This window comes from Pagrus major, chromosome 24 (assembly GCF_040436345.1).
Source record: "Pagrus major chromosome 24, Pma_NU_1.0".
NCBI classification, from domain to species: Eukaryota; Metazoa; Chordata; class Actinopteri; order Spariformes; family Sparidae; genus Pagrus; species Pagrus major.
In genome coordinates this window covers 19,608,037-19,627,535 of record NC_133238.1, presented here as the reverse complement: position 1 = coordinate 19,627,535, position 19,499 = coordinate 19,608,037, and the positions used below count along the sequence as shown (strand labels likewise).

The window sequence follows — 19,499 nt, the reverse complement described above, 5'->3', positions numbered from 1 at the left end:
CATACCAGATTTATTCATGTTCTTAATTGAAAAAGTTAGTGAAAACAGGTGCATGGAGAAGACTTACATAACTAGCAACAAAACAACTCAAGTTAAATTTAACTCCTAAACGCAATTAATCTTGCCAACCCAAAAACTTAAGAGTCTTGCCAATATCAGAGCACTCTTAGTTATTTTTACTTCATGAATAAGATCATTTTAAAGCTCCTGTTGCTAAGATAGTTGATTTTTGAGTCTCATTCCCAACTTGTCAAATACTGATGCTTTTGGATCCCAAAGTATTACAATCTTACCAAGAGGAGTTTTAACTTTGAGTAATGAAATGTCTGGAGAAGTCTGCGCCCGAAGCAGACTCTCTTAAAGTCCACATAAAGTTGGCAAAAGGGCCCTTCTGGACTTTCTGCACGATGGAGTTCACTTGAGGCATCTGTTAGGTCGACAATTTTGCAAATGTGGCAAAGTCCGGACATTATCGGCCATCATAAATCACATATTACAGATACAGTAAGCACAGCGCTCTTCCCGTTTTTAGAGCTGCACCTTAAAAAACTTTTATGAACAAATCACTTCCACATTACATCCACCTTATAGAGCACCACCTGTAAAATTCAGTGTAGTATACTTGTATAAAAGGTTTGGAAATTATTACTTTAAATAAAATTTTTATCATAATTAATTTTGTTAGCCTTAGCAATAACCTCCTCTCTCCTCGTATCTCTGTTCCCTCCCTCTCCTGCTGCCCTCTATATCTCTCACCCCTCCACCTCTTTCCCCCTTTTCTCTGATGCAGGACAATAGCTTTTATGACTACCTCGTAACTCACAGCACTGTGGAGGGTGAGGGGATTGGGTGGGTGTAGCGGCGGATGTTCGGCCGTAGATCTCCCTCTCCTGATGGGAAGATCGAAGCGTGGACGGGGAAGAGGGGGTACTGGATAGGAGCGGGAAGGTTGGGGGTGGGCGGTGGCGCAGGACTGTCGTGCGTTAATGAATGACCACCCGATAGAGGCTTGTCATCCTGCTCGAAGAGTTAGTGCCCTTGTCTGGATGGACAGCAGAGGTGGCAATTTGTCTTGCAGCGAGCAAGAGGGATCTGGACACAGGCACTTAAAAGAGCATTTGGGACAGTGCCGGGCAGGTTGGACCGCGAGACGGCTCCCCATAAACCCTGCAAAATGGATGATATCTGTCAAAGCTTAAAGGCTTCAAGTGTAGAAATGATGACTTCAAAAATGTTATGAAAAAATGCTTTTCTTTATTTCGTCATCCTTAAAAGTCTTAACCTTTAAATGTCAAATGTCTTGTGATTTCTGCTTACCTCCATGGTGCCATACAGCTGGACAGCAGCTGGACAAGCTTGAGATGTGGAGACAATTCTTCAAAAACATAATGTTTTAGCCACGCTACAATGTGACAGTGTTGGTTAACTACTGGATAGATTGCTTTGGAATTTGGTACATTGATTGATGTTCCCCAGAGGATGAATCCTCATGACTTTGGTGATTCTCTGACCTTAACTCAGGTGCCACCAACTGGTCAAATTTGTTACATATCCAGTGAAATATCTCGAACAGCGCCAGATGGTTTGTTACACAAGACCATCTGGGAAGGCGCTGCTAGAAACTGTTTGGAAAAAAGGCAGACACTTTCAAAAAATACTTGGCACACGGTTGGAAGAACCATCTGTCTATTTTCAACTTCAACCAATCAGATCAACAGTAAGAGAACGCTACCACCAGCAGAGCCAGCTGGGAAAACAAACTCTTGCATAGAAAAGCCTTCAGTGCCGTTCTTTGCTCATCTTTCAATGAAATAAACCCTCCAGTTCTGAGATAACTGATGCTATAGCAGCTACGCTAACCTATTGAGGAACCACCATTGTTGTTTGCAACCAAAGCCTCACAGAACCACTATATTGGCTGTGGACTTGTAGTCTTGCTGTTTTTCAGTTTCTCCAGACTTATCTGGGCTTGATAAGAGGCTCATTTCAGCAACCATTTCATCAAATAATGCTTCCTACGTAGCTTAATGAACTCATCTGTTTCGATGTGTTGTCTGATTGTGTATTTCTGTCTTGGTATTCCCATTTGTCGACAGCAATTACAGTTGAAGCAAGTCTTCATATTGACCAACTTCTTCATGTGGAAGGTGATTGTGAGAGCTATTTTTTAAACACATACAATCCACAAAAATTGAACGGGCATCGAGGTTATGTTGCAAACTTTGTTATGTTGAAGCTGAGCCGCCATAAATCCTCAGTCTCCATGATGATAAACGAGAGACAACATCTCCAGAATATGTAATTTTACATAAAATAAAACATTATTCAGAAAATTCAAGGCTTTACAGTGTTATTCCAGTCTTACCCAAAGAAGAAATTGATAAAAGAAAGAGTTAATTGCTCCTATTCATCATCAAGTGTTGAAAAGATGCCTATCCCAAACAAATGTCTGGTTCAGCCAGTAAGGCTGTGGGTGTGTAAACCCCTTTGGTCGTGTTCCCAGTTGGAAGACCTTTTAATAAGGTCTTTATAATGGTGCCATGTATCAAGTCAAGGTGACCCAAGGGAAATCCACATTATAATCTATCCAAAGGTTAATTTAAACTCACATATGGACACAGATAATTATATGCTTATTCAGTGTATTGACAGTGATGTCAGAGATCTGTCGAGTGGGTATTGGCTGGCTGCTTGTTTCATCACTAGTTTTAAACGGCATCAAAGCAGGCTGTCAGCACGTCCTGCGTGTTATTTGAATAAAGCGCAGCCTGTCCCTTTTTTCACCCAGCCCACATGAATGTAGAACACCCCGCTGATAAATCGTCCATTGTGACGGGAACATGATTACATGAAGCCGCGGCTGTAGGCCATTCGGCGGGCAGACGGAGCGCCATGTCACCTCTAAGAGGGCTTTGAATAAATGTCCCCGTCTCTACCAAGGCCCACTTCCTTAATCAGGGTGTCGGATGGTGATGATTAGCTTCCTGCGCGCGCTTCAGAGCTGCTGAATCGTCCGCATAACTCACACACTGTTAATAATCTGCCTGGGGAGATAATACCCTTCTTTACCTGCAGCTAATCCAGCCCTGATCTGAACCACATTGTTACTTTTTCTCATATTAAATTTCATTTATTGTGACAAGTACTTTCCTGGAAGTACTTCATATTCAAGGAGAAAAGAGATGCAAGGTGATTGTATCTAAATCCCTCAACTAGGTTAAATAATACAGTCAGCTGATGTCCTAGAGAGAAAGAGACATATATGGGGGGCTGTTGTTTCTCTTCTATCCCAGGTCACGGCTTGGGAGGGGGGATTACTGCAGCATCATTTCATTCTGTGTCCATATCCAAAACCTGGATTAGTAAGTGGGAGAGGGATTAGAATTTATTATCATACTCCATGTGCAGGCATCTGTTAAGGGCAGCGGCCCTTGAAAAGAAACATATTTCTGCTATTAAGCAAATGCTGGATGAGAAGCACGCCTTTGTCTTCGGTGCATCGGCTCTCGCTTTGATAGAGAGATGCGCAGTAGGTCAAGAGAGCTGCGATCCCTTATTTTCTCTCAGTCAGTTTGATGATTTGGGCCTGTTGTGAGCCAAGAGAGAGCCACTGAAGATAATAGTGGAACAATAAAAAAATTGAACACGTTCCAGAAGGCTTTATTTTTTTTACTCTTTTTACGACCTGAAATAAAAGACATGCAAAATGTACATACCTCCATACCAGGGCTATTCAATTACACATTATCAGATTTAAAACCAGACAATAAAGCTGAGCCAGACATTTTCAACAATCTGTTCAAAAGCTCTTTTTAGCTTTTGGTAAAGACACATTTTGAACAAACGCAATTGAGTTTTGAGAGCGTCCCTTTCCTGTGATCCCTCAGGAAAGCCATACTGGTTTGGCGTTTGGTGATGGCGGTAAAATAAACAAGTACTTGCCGGTTTAGACAAGGTTAAACCGATTTTTCATTATCATTTTTTACGTTTCAGGGTTGACTGAGACATATTTTCATTAGAGCACTTTGCCTACTTGTGGCTGTCAGTAGCCAGATGTTTTGGAAAGCTGCCTAGAAAGGTCAGAACTTTTATTACAAGTAAAATTTGATTTGTGCAACTAACAACAGAGATGAGGAGTAGCTCTGGAAAAAATTATGTTTTTAATTATCTCTGCCAAGGAGGTTATGTTGTTACCCATGTCTGTTGGTTGCTTGCTCGGCTGCCTGGTTGGTTGGTTGGTTGGTTAGTTGGCTGGCTGGCTGGTTGCTTGGTTGGTTGTGTGCTTCCTTGGTTGGTTGGTTGGCTGGTTGGCTGGCTGGTTGGTCTGCAGGATTACACAAAAAATCTTGAAGGAAAGAAGGTGGCTGGTATCTGTGAGTTTGTACAATTGCATGTGGGCCCAGATAAAATCTGGATCTAGCTGATTTAAATATGTTTTATTTGAAATTGGATCGGACTTGATTGAATTAAAAGGGACTGTTGGGCCTTGCCGGAGGTATGCGCTCTACTAAGTGCCATTCTAGTTCACAATGTAAGACTAAAAGATCATGTCTTCTGGATGGAGCATGATGAGGAAAATGATATGAGTATATGGTGACTTACATGTGCATCACACCTATAAGCATATTTGTGAGACTTACTCAGACATATACAATATATGTTATTTACATATTTTGTCATATGTCAGATTTATGTATGCTGAGTCAGGTATAAACCCTTTGTGCGCTCTACCTATAACATGATTCCCTCTGAAAGACGTTTTGCACCAATCATTTAATCAACACTTCTTTCATGAACAGCTTCCCTCTATGAGGATTTGATGAAAGCTGCGTATCCGCTCAAGTTTACTATTTCACTTTTAATCAACACAGCAAGTATCCGGTGTCTCCCAGTGACTTTCAAACTCATTAACTCCGTCTAACTCTCAAGCCAGATGAAATTATTTAATAACTCAATGCATAATTAGGAAATTACACAGCCGTACAGTTTTGAGTTCTCTGCAAAAGCGAGGCTGTTTTGTTTACATAGTGAAATCCATTTACTTATTTTCTGTGCAGCACTTCTCTATGAAACAGCATTGTCTTTGGACCTGGCATTGAATTACTGTGTGCATTTGTCAATAGCATTTATCCTCATGCTCAGATGCACTTCAGGGAACACCTTATGCAGCACGGTACTTTTGAGACAAAGGATTGGAGTTAACCTTGAAGTATTGATTTTCTGCCATCTTGTACATGTACCATATATCCATGGCTATGTGCTCATCCCTCTCCTTCTCCGTCTGTCTTTTCTTCCAGAGATACTGAATGGGGGTGTTTACGTTGACCAGAACAAATTCCTGTGCCATGCGGACACCATCCATTGGCGTGACATTATCAAGAACCCGCAGGCTGAGCTGCTGGTGGTGCCATCCAACAACAGCAACCTTGGATGTGAGTAGCGCACGTGGGTGGAAACCAGTGCAACCAGTGGCTCTGGATGAAAATCTATTTTCTTTTTTTTTTAGGTTTACTCTGAAATGTGAAGCCAAACCGCATGCCAACATACTGTAGAAGTTCACACACACAAACACACCCTCCCCCTACCAGCAGCAGTCGTGCCCTCTCCCTTTTTATTCATTCTGTTTGCCTGGCGGTCATTTGGAAGCAAAATCACATAGCGTTAGATCAACGTGTGAACCTTTCCATTGTAGTGGTTTGGTAGCGGCTCTGCAGCGAGGCCCATGGAGCTGCTGTCTGCTGCGCTCTTTTTAAATCTCAGTGAATCTGACAGCTGGTTTGAAGCTGCCCACTTCCCCTGGTGCCCCCCTCTCCTCCTCCCTCTGTGGTCCCCGCAGTCCCTCATCTCCCTCTGCTTTGGACATATAACAGGCGTCGCTATCCGCTGGACATTCTGTGTCAGAAGACCGGGCTGTTTGAGACTCTCTCAAACTTTTCTGCACATTTATGGACGGGCCTCTTGCTCATTTTGAGGGAGCGACAGGGAGCTTAGAAGTGACTTTGGGCACTCGGTATCAAAACATGTCAGGGTGAACAATGGGGACAGCTGAGGCGCCAAATCGCGAGCAAAGGCATGAACAATGGGGGGAAATGTTGGGGAGATTCTTTGATGAAAAGGCATGATGACCTTTCTTTGCTTGCAGACTGAGCCGAACAAAATCTGCATAGCCTCGTGACATCGGCAGGGAGTTAGACGTCGTGCAAAGCTGGTCGCTCGGTTTGAGCTGACACTTTTAAGTACAATATGTGCAAAACATTGCTATTTTGTTGATTAGACGGCACTGACGGAGGAGGAGGAGGATGAAAAGCAACAAAGAAAATGGAGGAGGTGGGCCAAAAAATGACAGTGGAGCGTGTGGGAGTTGAGGTTGCCAAATGGGGGGCCTTTGCCAAGCCGTAGTCAGTATTTAACATTAACAACCCCACAGTGGGAGTGGTTGAAGGGGCCGGGTGACAATCTCCTGCACTGTTCCACTTACTCTGTAATTAACCCATAGTCAATTAAGTCTTGATGATGGGCCGCTGGCAGATGAAGGCTGCAAGTGCTCTGTCAGGTCCCACTTTGCCTTTGCCAGCGCTTGACGGAAGGGAGTAGAAGCCTGTCTTTCATGCTTATGTTCTCTACAGGCCACAAGTCGCCAAAGTGACTCTGGGTCTATTGTCGGATGAGCGGAGGAGATTCGACAGATCTGTCACTGTCACCAGTCGGGGAAGCTTTAAGGGTGTGCGTGAGTGGACGATTAGGCGTTTGGTGTGCGACGGGGCTGTTTGTGTCTAAACTACATCTGAAGTTTGGTGATGAGTTGTCTGATTCACAGTCCCTGTGTTTGTGTGTGTGTGTTCTGCAGGCAGACGCTGTCATCGCTCATGTAACGGGCGCTGCTGGGGCCATCAGGAGGACCAGTGTCAAACCTGTGAGTATGCACACAAACACCCTGAGAGTCGCAGTCCTGCTAACTAGGGTGTGACTAACAGAGCATCACAGATACTGACTTATGGGAATAGTTCGACATTTTGGGATATAACCTTATTTGCTCTCCTGCCAGGAATGATATGAGACGATTGACGCCACTTTCATGTCAGCACCTTGTGCAGAGCTGGAGCCAGGACATGGTTAGCCCTAGATTAGCATAGCTTGACTGAAATCACTTTTAAACATTTTTGTTTGTATAGAAGTTTAACAATTGTTTATTAGTTTTAGAGTAGGTTGTAGCTGATTTTTGTTTAACCTTTAACAGACCCAGGCTAGTTAATTCCCCCTGCTTTCAGGCTTTATGCTAAGCTAGGCTAACCACATCCTGACTCAAGCTCACACTTATACCTAACGCACAGACAGGAGGCTGATCTATCTTACTCTTGGAAAATATGTTCATTAGAAAGCTTTAGAGGTGTTGGTATGAAAAAGCCAGGCTAGCTAATTCCCAAAGCTTTGTCTTTATGCTAAGCTAGGCTAACCACCTCCTGACTCCTTTTCAAGTCCCTCTCAGGAAAAAGGGAATAACTGTATTCCCCAAAATGTTTAATTATTTTCTATAGAGATTATAGTTAAACACTATAACTCAACACTGAAGTCCAGGCTAATGAAATCCTTTAAACCAGTTGACCCACTGTATTTACTGAATGCTTGGGGGAAATTGAGGATACTGCTTTAAAATAATCTATAATCTGCTATAATCTGTTTGGACAGAGATTTATTATATTTTGTCTGTGTGAGCACTTGATACACATCTGTTTTTAGCTGTTTCTTTTTTAATTTTTGTTGAGCTCCGAGAGCTAAATCAAGGTCAGGTTCTTCAGTGTGTAACTACTTCATGTAGCCGTGGTGAGACAAGTTTGTTAACAAAAAAGGCGATGGATTGAAAAGAAACTAATGGAGAGAATCAACAGAAAAAGACAAAGGAGGGTAACAACAGAAATAATTGCAGTTCTACTTTTCTATTCACGTCATCAAGATCTAGAGAGAGACTCGCCTGTTTTTCACAGACTAATAGACTTGGGGGCCTTGTTGTATTTTTCACTGCCGCATCATTATGTTCCCAACACAGCGGAGAGTGAGCACAGCAGTTTTTAATGCCTCGGCTTCAAGCTCCTGCTGACTCGCTGGCTGGTAGATCTCCTACAGTACCAATAATGTGTGGGAGGCTGTTCTTTAGCACAAGTATTGGAGCAACTTTGATGCAATGGGCACGAGCCACATCCAAGTATTAGTGCAGGACAAATAATACTCACTAATACAGCTTCCTTTTTGAAGTGGTTCTGCGATGAAATGTGAGAAAGGAAGTAAATATTTCCGCAACAGTTGGCAGTTCTGGGAATTAGCAGCACAGTTGGACGCCGTCTTTGGCCAGTCGGTCCACTTGGCTAAGAACACCAATTGTATGAACAGAGATATGTGGAATTGGAGAGATCCAGTGTTGAGAAACTTTGTTTATCCAGGGGAAACCAATTGAGATCACTCCAGCAATGTGCCTCTTCAGACTGCCACCCGGGAGCCGTCAAGCAGAGCCACAATTTTCAGCTGATGCTGGAGCAGTCTGGGGATAAGAGGCTCACTCAGGGGCACCTCTAGAGCAAAGACAGTGCTCCATGTTTTTAAAGTCCGTCTGGACGCTCAAGCAAATGACCTTGTGGTCACGAACCCTCTTGTGTGACCTTTATTGCTTGAATTCCATATCAGACAATGTTTGCATGCACCTATAGCGTGAGACGAAGGTTGAGGGTGGTGGTATTGTCACTTTTTATGAGTGTGAATGTGTGTCAGACCTTTAAAAGTCTCTCTTTCCACCTCCCGTGCAGTGACAAAGACGGTGTGTGCAGAGCAGTGTGACGGTCGATGCTTCGGGCCTTACGTCAGCGACTGCTGCCATCGCGAGTGTGCCGGCGGCTGCTCGGGCCCCAAGGACACGGACTGCTTCGTACGTCAGATTGCACACAAACACAACCTCCCTATCACTCCCCTCCTTCTCTTTTTGACTTTCTTTCCTTCTCTCATATCTGCCTCACACACTCATCCAAAGACCCCCCGCCATCCTCCCTTCCATGCGTCCACGTCTTTTTGTTCGGCATCTGTTTGTCATCCTCCCCGCCTGAAAAATGATCCACGTTGTTTACCAGCTGATAAATTGTTTGTCATTTTACGGGGCTGTAAAAGTCTGACGCTGCGGCGCTCTTCAAAGAACAAATTGGTGATTCAGTGTTCCAATTAGTATCCCTTTTATCAAGTTCTTCCTGTCTTGCGCGCGAGCACACTGACAGGGATGATATTGTAGTTGTAATTCACGGAAAAGGCTCATCCAATTCAATTACGGCTGTTTCAGCCTGTGGCCACAGACGACAAAACACTTAAGAGGTTTATGGGAAAACATTTCACCATTTACATCATGGCTGTGGATCAATGGCTCCAATTTTTCTCCCATTTGGCGTTCGAAGAAACAAGGGACGACTGCATGATCTGGCCATCAGACGTAAAAATGAAATGCTGCTGCAATACTCTGTCTCGCAGTGACTTATGTGAGAAAATCACCTCCCGTCGCCTTACCTCGATATGTTTTACTCCATTGAAAACCTGGATGCTGTCATCTGCCTTCAGCTGATTGTTTTTATGTGCTTTCTGCAGGCTTGCACCAATTTCAACGACAGCGGAGCATGCGTGACCCAGTGCCCTCAGCCGTTTGTGTACAACCCCACATCTTTCCAGCTGGAGCACAACCCCAGAGCCAAGTACACCTATGGAGCCTTTTGTGTGAAGAAATGTCCCCGTAAGTCTGCTTTGCCTCACCCAAGCAGCTGCAAGTAGATACAGTTACTGTAACGTGATACCGCAAGAACATAGATGCTCATTATGATGAAGTATTTATCCTCTAACTATCCTGAAATAGGACTCCAGACAATTCAATTGAAGACAAATTAGCCAAACGTAAATAAATTGACTATCGCAATCAACTAGTTGCTTCACCATCTGTCTCAGCTTCTGGCAGCTGAAAAGAAAGCAAGTGTTGGATCTTCTTTCACGGATACGGAGTCAAGAGTGCGTCAGTGATTTGGCGAGCATGCCTCAAAAGTCACGCCATATCAACAGAATGCATATTCGCTTCCACTGATCATCAAATGAGCGTACACCAATCGCATTTCTCCACTGAACTGATTTGATTCATTGCTTTTGCTGAGTAATATGGCCCGAGATCATTAGTTTTGATCATTATACAAACGTGATTAAAATACAATCAATTTCTCGCCATTAGAGAGGTCCTTCTCGGAAACTGGTCTTTAAGTAAATGTTACGCCTTGATTTTACATGGTAAAATCATTAGGAAAACAGTGTTTGTGATGCAGCTTATCATTACAGCCTATCTACCGTGAAATAAATGAAGCAAGAGTAAGCTAATACTGTTTCTGTGTTGCTGCCAGATAATTTCGTGGTGGACCACAGCTCCTGTGTCAGAGCGTGTCCCAGCAACAAGATGGAAGTGGAGGAGAACCGCATCAAAATGTGCATCCCCTGCACCGACATCTGTCCTAAAGGTAAACCTCGGGAAGCCATCAAGAATAATCCTCCTTAATTTGCCCTATACAGAATGAGTTAGACCATAGATTTGACTTTCCTGCGTGTGTTGCATGGGCTAAACACGGGGAACACTTACATTGATTCCTTGATATCACGTTAAATGTTAGGGAACCTTATTTTCTGCCATTTAGCTTCACTTCATTTATTCAGCCTCACATTGTGCGCATGTTCTGAGACAAATGGCAGGAAGTACAGTACAGAGGTGATTTACAGCAGCTCCATCCAGACTGCGACTCCAGACACAACCAAGAATATCACGAAAGGTGTGAAGCTTGAGAGGAGCAACAGGGAGGTCAGGCATCACCCACCTCCAGAGGCCTGAGCTTGTGTTACAGTGGGGTCAGCCATGGGGTTACAGGAGCCCAACCCCAACAGGATGGGCCGGGGCTAGTCGGTTAGCACGCTAACTTCAGTAGATGTCTCTGCAACACAATGCACTGATGTCAAAACTGTTTTTTCTTCACATTCTGTTGATATTTAATGTTAATTTGTGAATGTATTAAACAAAAAATCTTACATATAGCTCCTTTAAATCCAAGTAGCAGCCCTTACTTGGCTGATTTAAAAAAACAAAAAACTTGCATACAGTATATCAAACATTACTTAGTCTACTACTAGAAAGTGAAGAGACAATACATGTTTTGGGGTTCATATATCATATAGTTTGGCCCGGCGGTCGCACTATAAGTACGTGTCATAATTTGACACTTTGAGTGACTCTAAACTGCCATCACCGGTCCAATTTTAATAAAACTAGGAATGATGATGCATTTTATTGCCCATTGGCCCGCGGAGTGCCTGCATCACTCATCACTGCTGACTGCTGCCTTGTGAGATTGTCAAATTTGTCTTCGTGCAGAGATACACTGACAACACTACGTCTTTCTCCCACTACATCCCGACACCGGATGTAACACAGAGACCGAAGAGCAAAACCATGGCCAAGTTTCAGTGTATGATGTCGAAGTTAATACTTAATGGGATGGAAATCAGGTTATATACATATTTCTCCTGCTTCCCCCCCTTTCTTGGCCCACTGCACTGCATTTACTGTATGTACAAGAGCTTATGCAGTTAAACCTTTTTAATCTAATAGCTTTATGCTAACGGTGATGATACTGGATCAACAGTAGCCCGCAAGAATTAATTTAAAAGCTTTATGGGAAATGAAATTTATGTTTTTTTTACTGGAGCTGGCTTAGCTTTTTTAATATTACACTAAATATATTTACAGCTGATATATTTATTTAAATATAACCCCCAAAATATCAACATCTTCACTGAACAGTCCAGATTAAGTGTTCTCGAAGCTTTCTATGATGTTGGTTTCAAGACTTAACACGAAATATTCTTTATGTTTGTGTATTTATTTCATATCTTTTCATATTGCTGCTGTGATGGTCCAGTGTGTGTTTATTACACATTGGAGGATAAATGCGACAAATCTGGCACAAACGAAAGGTCAGATGTTTGATCCCTGCAACAGTCAGCATGTTAATTACCAGGAAATTAAATGGTCCCATAACGAGAAACCACTCTTACCTGCTCAGTAATTACGGCTCATTTTGTGCAGCTGAATGTCTGAAATGTCTAATGTGAAATTAAACTGCATTACCTCAGTTCAATACAGCAGATTAGCCCCTTCATCATATTGTTCTCACAAAGGTAACTGATCTGCCCTTTCTCTTTCGAGGGAAGACAATAGTGTTTTCCTTCAGGCTCCATGTACGAGCTCCGGCATCCATTGATTGGTTAATCTCTTGATTACATCGTCACGCAGCAGGGAGGGGTTAATGAGGGATAGCCCAAGGAACTGTGGGAAATGATAACAAATTAACATTTCAGATATGGAATTGGCTGGTATAAATCACTATCAAAAACTGGTTACACCACTTAATGCAAGCCTTATTCATCATCCCCCCTCCGCCTCTGTCAGAAATACTTGGCTCACACTAGACCGCAAGTTTAATTAATGCAGATGTAATGAATTCATTATAGGGAGGAATTGGCTGTGGATTGGCCCATGCTTTCATCAAAAGAAATCCAATGCATGGAGAGGGGCCACGGCCTTGTCTATGCACCAAAAGAAGGGGTACATTTTCATAAAAGAGTATGAAGAATTAAAGTGACGAATAGCTAATCGTAGTTTCTCAAGATGAGGTCTCTGCTGTACAAGGTCACTTCGACTGTACACTGCAGGCGGTAATTTCTTTGGACCCAGAGCGACTTAAATGTGATTTTTTTGGAATAATTCATGATTGTGTGTTTGCATTTGTTTCAACAGTGTGTGACGGCATAGGGACGGGCAGCCTGCAGGCAGCTCAAACCGTGGATGCCAGCAACATTAATAAATTCGTCAACTGCACCAAAATCAACGGCAACCTCATCTTCCTTATTACTGGTATTAAAGGGTAAGTGCTGAAAAATCACTAGACATTTTTTGTGCTTACACATATTTCAGACACACTCATGGACACCTTATGTGTTTGTGGAAGTTTGTAGGTATGTTAAAAGGTGATGTTACTTTAGCATAGTGCAATTTATGGATTTCTGCATCTCAAAGCTATGGAAATACAACATTTAACTGATCGAAACATGGATGGATGGTTGCAAAGTAAACACTGACCTTTAGATGCAGTATAAAACATATGCTACATTGATAAAGCACACATTTGGAGTCATGTTTATGTCCAGCTCCTGAATTTTAGCCCAAAATAGTGAAGTTGCATGCTATAAAACCCAAACAATGAGCTGCAATATGCTAAAAAAAAAAAAAAGCTATAAAGAGCTGAGGGGAACTGCTGAGTTGTGTGATAATCACCTATCACATTGCATTTTACAAGGTTTAAATCACTTTAACTCTATAACCATTGCATCTTAACATAAACATAGTTATTGAAATACAACATCTGTTCCACTTCATGTCTGAGTATGGTTCACAAAAAGGCACAGCGTGCATTCTTTGGACAACATAATAAATAACAATCACTTCAAATTCAATGGAATACTAACTGAATGACATAAAGCAGTATGAAACTCAGAGAGGCAGGCGTGTAAACCTTCGTGTCCCATTGTGTCAGAGAAAATCTAGCTTGGGAAGGTCAATGAGCAATGTACTCTGTTCAATCAAAACCCCACTGTCAAAGTGCCCTGAAGCTCCCAGGATAAAATAATATGTAACTATGAATGTCACACGGCCTATTAGAAGCAAAGAGCGTCCTGACTTTGGCATGGAGAAACATATTTTTCTTGATTTTGCCTTCAGGTTTTCAATGTTTGTACTTTAAGACCTGTTTTAGAAATGAGGTCATACAATAGCGATAAATGAATATTATTTTTTGTAAAGGTAGTATTTATTTTTCTGTGTGTCTCTACTCTGTTTTCCTCAGGGACATGTATCATGGTATCGGACCTTTGAACCCAGAGCGTCTTAACGTTTTCCGCACTGTGAAAGAGATCACAGGTGAGATTGCCGCCTCAGTTGAGTCACCTTGGAAAAGTACTGAACAAAACAGCATTATTATGGAGTGTGCTTGAGAGTGTGTGTGGATGGATTATGTAGCCTTTGAGTTAGTAAAAGAAAGCTTTAAGGGGAAAATAGAAAGTTGGTTTTTGTTGGTGAACTCTAAAAGATGCTCTGTTGCATATTGGGTTATTGTGTGTGTGCATGCTTGAGAGTGTATTTATTCATTAACTATTAGAGGCCTTAAGGGATGAGCAATACCTCGTGTACATCCCCTTTTGTCATATTAAACTGCGACTTGCAGTTGAGCCAAACAGCTAATGGAGTGAAACTGCATTTTCATAATGAAAACCCAAGCAATAAGAAAGAGCAATGGCCATTCTACCCCCGCCATTTCCTGCTCTATTCCTTTAATGTCACTTCCACAGATCCTTATTTGATATAATCTGTCATTAAAGGCAAGTGCAACCGGACAGATTGTGCAGAATATTAAATCCATTCTTTTAATTAGCGTATATTGTCTTCTTCCGAGCACATTCCTTACAAAGAATGGGTTCCGGCTTGAACTTCACAGAGACAATGCAACTCAATGACTCAAAAATGTGCTCTTTTTATTTCCTTGCTTGTGATTCTCGTATTCTTTCATCCAATATACACTTTAATCATTTCCCCATCCTTCTAGTTCTCATTCATTACCAATGAACTCTTTTACTGAGTCGCACATGTTCTTCTTTCTTTAGGTTACCTCAACATCCAATCTTGGCCTGAGAACATGACAGATCTGAGTGTTTTTTCAAATCTGGCAACTATCGGAGGTAGAACTCTTTACAGGTATGTCTTAATGTTCCCTTAATGCACACAGAATTGAACGTCAGAATGTCTTAGTCAATTCGAAAACAGACCTTGGTACTGTTCTACCAAGCGGTAAAGCGTTACATTTAAACACATAAACAGGGTATATACTGTATGTTGTTAGAGTTAGGCAAAGTGGACCAAAACACAAGACACTAAGGCAGTTAGGAAGACGTTACAAAAAGCCATCCTTATTAAAATAAAAGCTTAGGTTCCAAAAAATCAAAGTCAGGCAACAAAAGTATGCAACAAAAGCACAAAAAACTTAGACTTAAAAGCCTTCTAACCAGAACACAGGCAGCAAATGCAGAAAAAACAGGAGGAGAAAATGGGACCTGGGCAGCGAACAGATGAGAAACCCAGGACTCTGAGGAAATAACAAACTGACCAAGAGAGAGGGAAAGACACAGACATAAATACATAAGGGGGGGAAGAGTAATAAGAGACAGGTGAAACTTATAGGCAATCAAAAAGTTTGGAAAAAAACCCACAAAGACCAAAAGTGGATAGTAATTTGTAGATTTATCCACCTTTCATGTTTTAAAGAGGAAACAAGCAAACTGAAAACCCAAACCATGACATATATAGGAAGGGACACATTCCCAAGAAAATCTACATTAAAAAATTGCTATCCTACAACAGGCAACCATGCACCGCTGTTCGACATAGACATGAGAAAAGGTAATCATAATCAAATCTAAACTTAACAAATTGACATGATCATAACTGCCAGTTTAAGTATTACAGTGTATTGCAAATGGTAAGTTAATGTACGGTTATCATCTGGCAATATTATGCTAAATTCCTGTTGAAACGTTAGCCAGCTAGCATACTCGCTGTGCTTCAGGTAACGAACAGCCCGTACTTTCTGAGCATATTCCACTCGCTAGCTTTGCGCAAAGGTAGGATCCATTAATGTTACCATTAGTTGTTGTTGGGAAACTTATTATTGTAACACCATGTCAATATTAAAACATCACTTCAACCTGGGCATGCAGCAAAGTCAAATCAATACAAATATGACAGAAATAAAAGTTGATGTCAATGCATTAACGTCAATACGGCATTTTCTGCTTAAGCAAAAAACGCTTAAAAAAGAAAATAAATACAAATAAATAAATAAATAAATTATAAAACAGAGCAATGTCATACAATACAATTACATATTATTGTATTTAAGAGAAGTTACACGTCACACTTTTACGTCTTTGCACTCAAATTACTTTATATTTAATTGTACTTCTACGCAGATGACACTCTCATATTATTAGCTGTCTATTTTATGAATGATCCTTATCGTTCTCTCCATCTTGCTGTTTTCTGTGCTTAGATGGCTACTGTTGGAGCTAATGAGCAACTGCTTCCTGTTGTGCTACAGTTGAGGCAGCTTTGATTAGACAGAGTCTGTATTCGCTCACAAGTGTGAGATCTGAGGCGTAGTTCTAGCAGAGTCAAAGTAGATCTGGCCTCGTTTTCTAGACGCCAGTGATGAACCTGTAGCTCAGCAACGTGTCATTCAGCAATCCTACAGCCAATCCTTTGTCATCTCTGGCTTTTTGCTTTGCAATATTTCTGTCACCTTTTCATCATCCAGTCACACCCTCTCCCCTTCTGTTTCACTGGCTTTCCTCCTTTTTTTTGTATTTTTGTCTTCCTTCCCTTATCATCGTTCTTTTACCTTCCTCCTTTGTGTTTTTCCTCCATCTTCTCATTACAGTATTGTCAAAATTCTTTCCTATTTTTGTCCTTTAGGTTTTACTGTTGTTCTTCAGTCCTATCCCTGCACTTTATCTTCACCTCTTCCTCTTTCTTATAATCTATTTATTTCTCTCCTCCTGCAGTGGAAGCAGTATTTCGCTGTTGATCTTGAAACAGCGTTGGATCTCCTCGCTTCAGTTCCAGTCGCTGGATGAGATCAGCGCTGGAAATGTCTACATCTTCAACAACAGCGGCCTGTGCTTCTACAACACCGTCAACTGGACGTCACTCTTCAGGACACAGAGCCAGAAAGTCCTCATCCGCAATAATCGAGATCCGAAGGAATGCAGTAAGTTGTGGTGATGGAGTTTGATTTTGATTCGAAATCCACCCTTTTGTTGGTGCACTAAGCTGTGTCCATCGCATATCAGCCGCAAAATGTTTATCTATGCGGCTGAGATTTGCCATGGATATCAAGTTTGTTAGGTATTTTTGTAGACCAAGGTTTTAGTTTTTCTTGTTTAAATGCACAACAGAATTCTCTAACTATTGAATAGGTAACATACACTGAGTTGGTAGGACTCCATTTAGAGTCATTTGGACACTGTTAGCAAGTATTTTTAAGTGTTAATAAGGAAGAATGATTATTCTTTATGGTATGATCTTATCAGGCCCATACTCGGCAAAGCATTTTAGGTTTTTAATTCATGTACTTAGTATCAATAAAGGGTCATTTGGAGGTTATTGAAGAAAACCTTTTAGTTAATGGCCTGGTGGTTGTAGAATATGGTCATGCAGAAAAAGGTATAAATAAGTGCTTTATAATGACTGATTAAGAGCCAATATTCTACTAATATGCATGCTGACGAGTAAAAAGTTTTAATAATAATATGTGTTCATGTAAAGTGTACCCTTATTTATATATATTTATGATGCACGTATTGATGTTGATGTTTGTGAACCATAAAGGGAAATGCCTTAAATGCCAGAGGAAACTTTCACACAGAGTGGTAACACCTATTAAGTCCTCTTGTTCTCTTATTTTCCTTCCTATTAGCCCTCTAATTAATTCCAAACTTAGACTCCCCACATATCTCTGCAAATCCAACCCCAGCCTCGCAAACGCCGACATGCCCGTTTCCAAGGCGACTGGTTCGCGGGCGTCTCTCTCTCGCTCCTTGGCCATGAAAGCCCTTATTCAGCTCCCCGTGAGGAAAGTGCTTAATGTGTCACGCACAGAGGCGGATTACGCTCACTGCTAGCCACGGGGAAGGGGACACCCGATGGAGGGGTGAATTGTCTACATGTGGATTTGGCTGCAGACGGTGGAAAATGACCACATATTGTTGTTCAGTGAGGGTGTGGAAAAGTCTGACAGAGAGAGGAAGGTATGGAGCTCATGGTTAGAAAGACAGAGATAACTAGAGGAGGCAGACATGGACCACTGTAGTTTTTCTTGGCCTGCCAGGCTGTCATTGATATCATTAGCCAGATAATGAGTGTGGTGTGTGTGTTAGGGATCGATTAAGAGGGCCTTACACAGGCCTCTTCATTAGGCTCAACCCCCTGTCCACCATCGACCCTTCGGCTGTTGACAAAGGGCTCCGCCCCCGCTGGGAGACGCTCCCGGGGACGTGGATGTCACTCACCGGATGGAGGACACGCTGAGACCAATGGAAAAGCATTGATTGTTGTGGTTCAACTGTAAAATAAAGGGCTTAAGGTTCAGGTCTGGGTGATCTTCAATGGCGGAGGTGTGGGGAATGCCAATTTTGCGGCCCGCAGCTTCAAGAACACACACAAATGTGCATGCATGTACACACACATGCAGGTACAGAACAGACCCACACTCACTTAACAAGAAGTGATGGCATCTACCTTTTATTTATATATATATGTATATATATTTATATATATATGTATATATAATAATTTCCATTTTCTGCGTCTTTATACTTCTACTTCACTACATTGTAGAGCCAAATATCCCACTTTTTAGACCACTACATGTATTTGCTAGCTTGAGTTACTAGTTACATGTGTATTTATTTATATAAAATTCATTTAATGTACTGTATCATGTTCCCAGTATGCTTGAATTGCATTATGTGCGTATCTGCAGGCTATAGTAGTGCCTGAAACCACGTGTATGATTGCATTTGCTGACATATTTGATTACATTAATTCATTTACATCCTTTCTCTCCACAGATCAGCTGCGAATGGTGTGTGATCGGATGTGCTCGGACGACGGGTGCTGGGGCCCGGGGCCCGACCAGTGCCTCTCCTGCAGATATTTCAGACGAGGCCGCACCTGCGTCGAGTCCTGCAACCTCTTTGACGGGTGAGCAGTCCGTACACAAACACTTTCTAGCAATCTTTTTCCTCTTTTGATGCACTCTGACCAAAGTGTCCAGCAGTATGTTTGAGCTGATCTGACACAAATCTTCAAAATGAGCATTTTCCTGAATGTCAGATCGTTATGGCTACGTGAGGCTACATTAAATCCCCATGCAAACAGCCAAGACGTGACAAGACGATGAAATACAATCAATTTATACAGCTTTGATGCATGAAGTCAAAACATTCTCAGGGGCTCTGTAGGAGGAGAGTCTAATTGCCGATTGGCATGAATGTAATGAGATGAAACGGTTAACGTGAACATTACAGGAGCATTTGGCTGAATGTTACATCCATTGTCCAAAATCAATTTGAATATACTGTTGAAGAATTATATTTTATTACAAAGTGCCCATTTGCGCTGACAGACAAGAGTGTTTACTGCTCTGAGCTGCGAAATGACTGACATTTACGACAAAGGCCTTCCGATTGTCCTCACAATCCACCGATGTTCTGGTTTCAGTGTGAATAATTGCATTCAGGTCATTGCTTTATACTGCCTAGAGGCACATCAAAAAGATCAC

General features: G+C 41.8%; 1 protein-coding gene across 1 annotated transcript in view; it reads left to right on the top strand.

Moving 5' to 3' along the window:
- Positions 1–19,499, top strand: part of LOC140992385 (receptor tyrosine-protein kinase erbB-4-like) — a 295,571-nt gene that overhangs the window by 201,791 nt on the left and 74,281 nt on the right. Inside the window, exons 4-13 of the mRNA XM_073462698.1 lie at positions 5,298–5,432; positions 6,848–6,913; positions 8,796–8,914; positions 9,616–9,757; positions 10,407–10,520; positions 12,848–12,974; positions 13,953–14,026; positions 14,767–14,857; positions 16,720–16,925; positions 18,787–18,919. Coding sequence (XP_073318799.1) covers positions 5,298–5,432; positions 6,848–6,913; positions 8,796–8,914; positions 9,616–9,757; positions 10,407–10,520; positions 12,848–12,974; positions 13,953–14,026; positions 14,767–14,857; positions 16,720–16,925; positions 18,787–18,919 — 1,207 coding nt within the window. The remainder of the gene's footprint in view (positions 1–5,297; positions 5,433–6,847; positions 6,914–8,795; positions 8,915–9,615; positions 9,758–10,406; positions 10,521–12,847; positions 12,975–13,952; positions 14,027–14,766; positions 14,858–16,719; positions 16,926–18,786; positions 18,920–19,499) is intronic.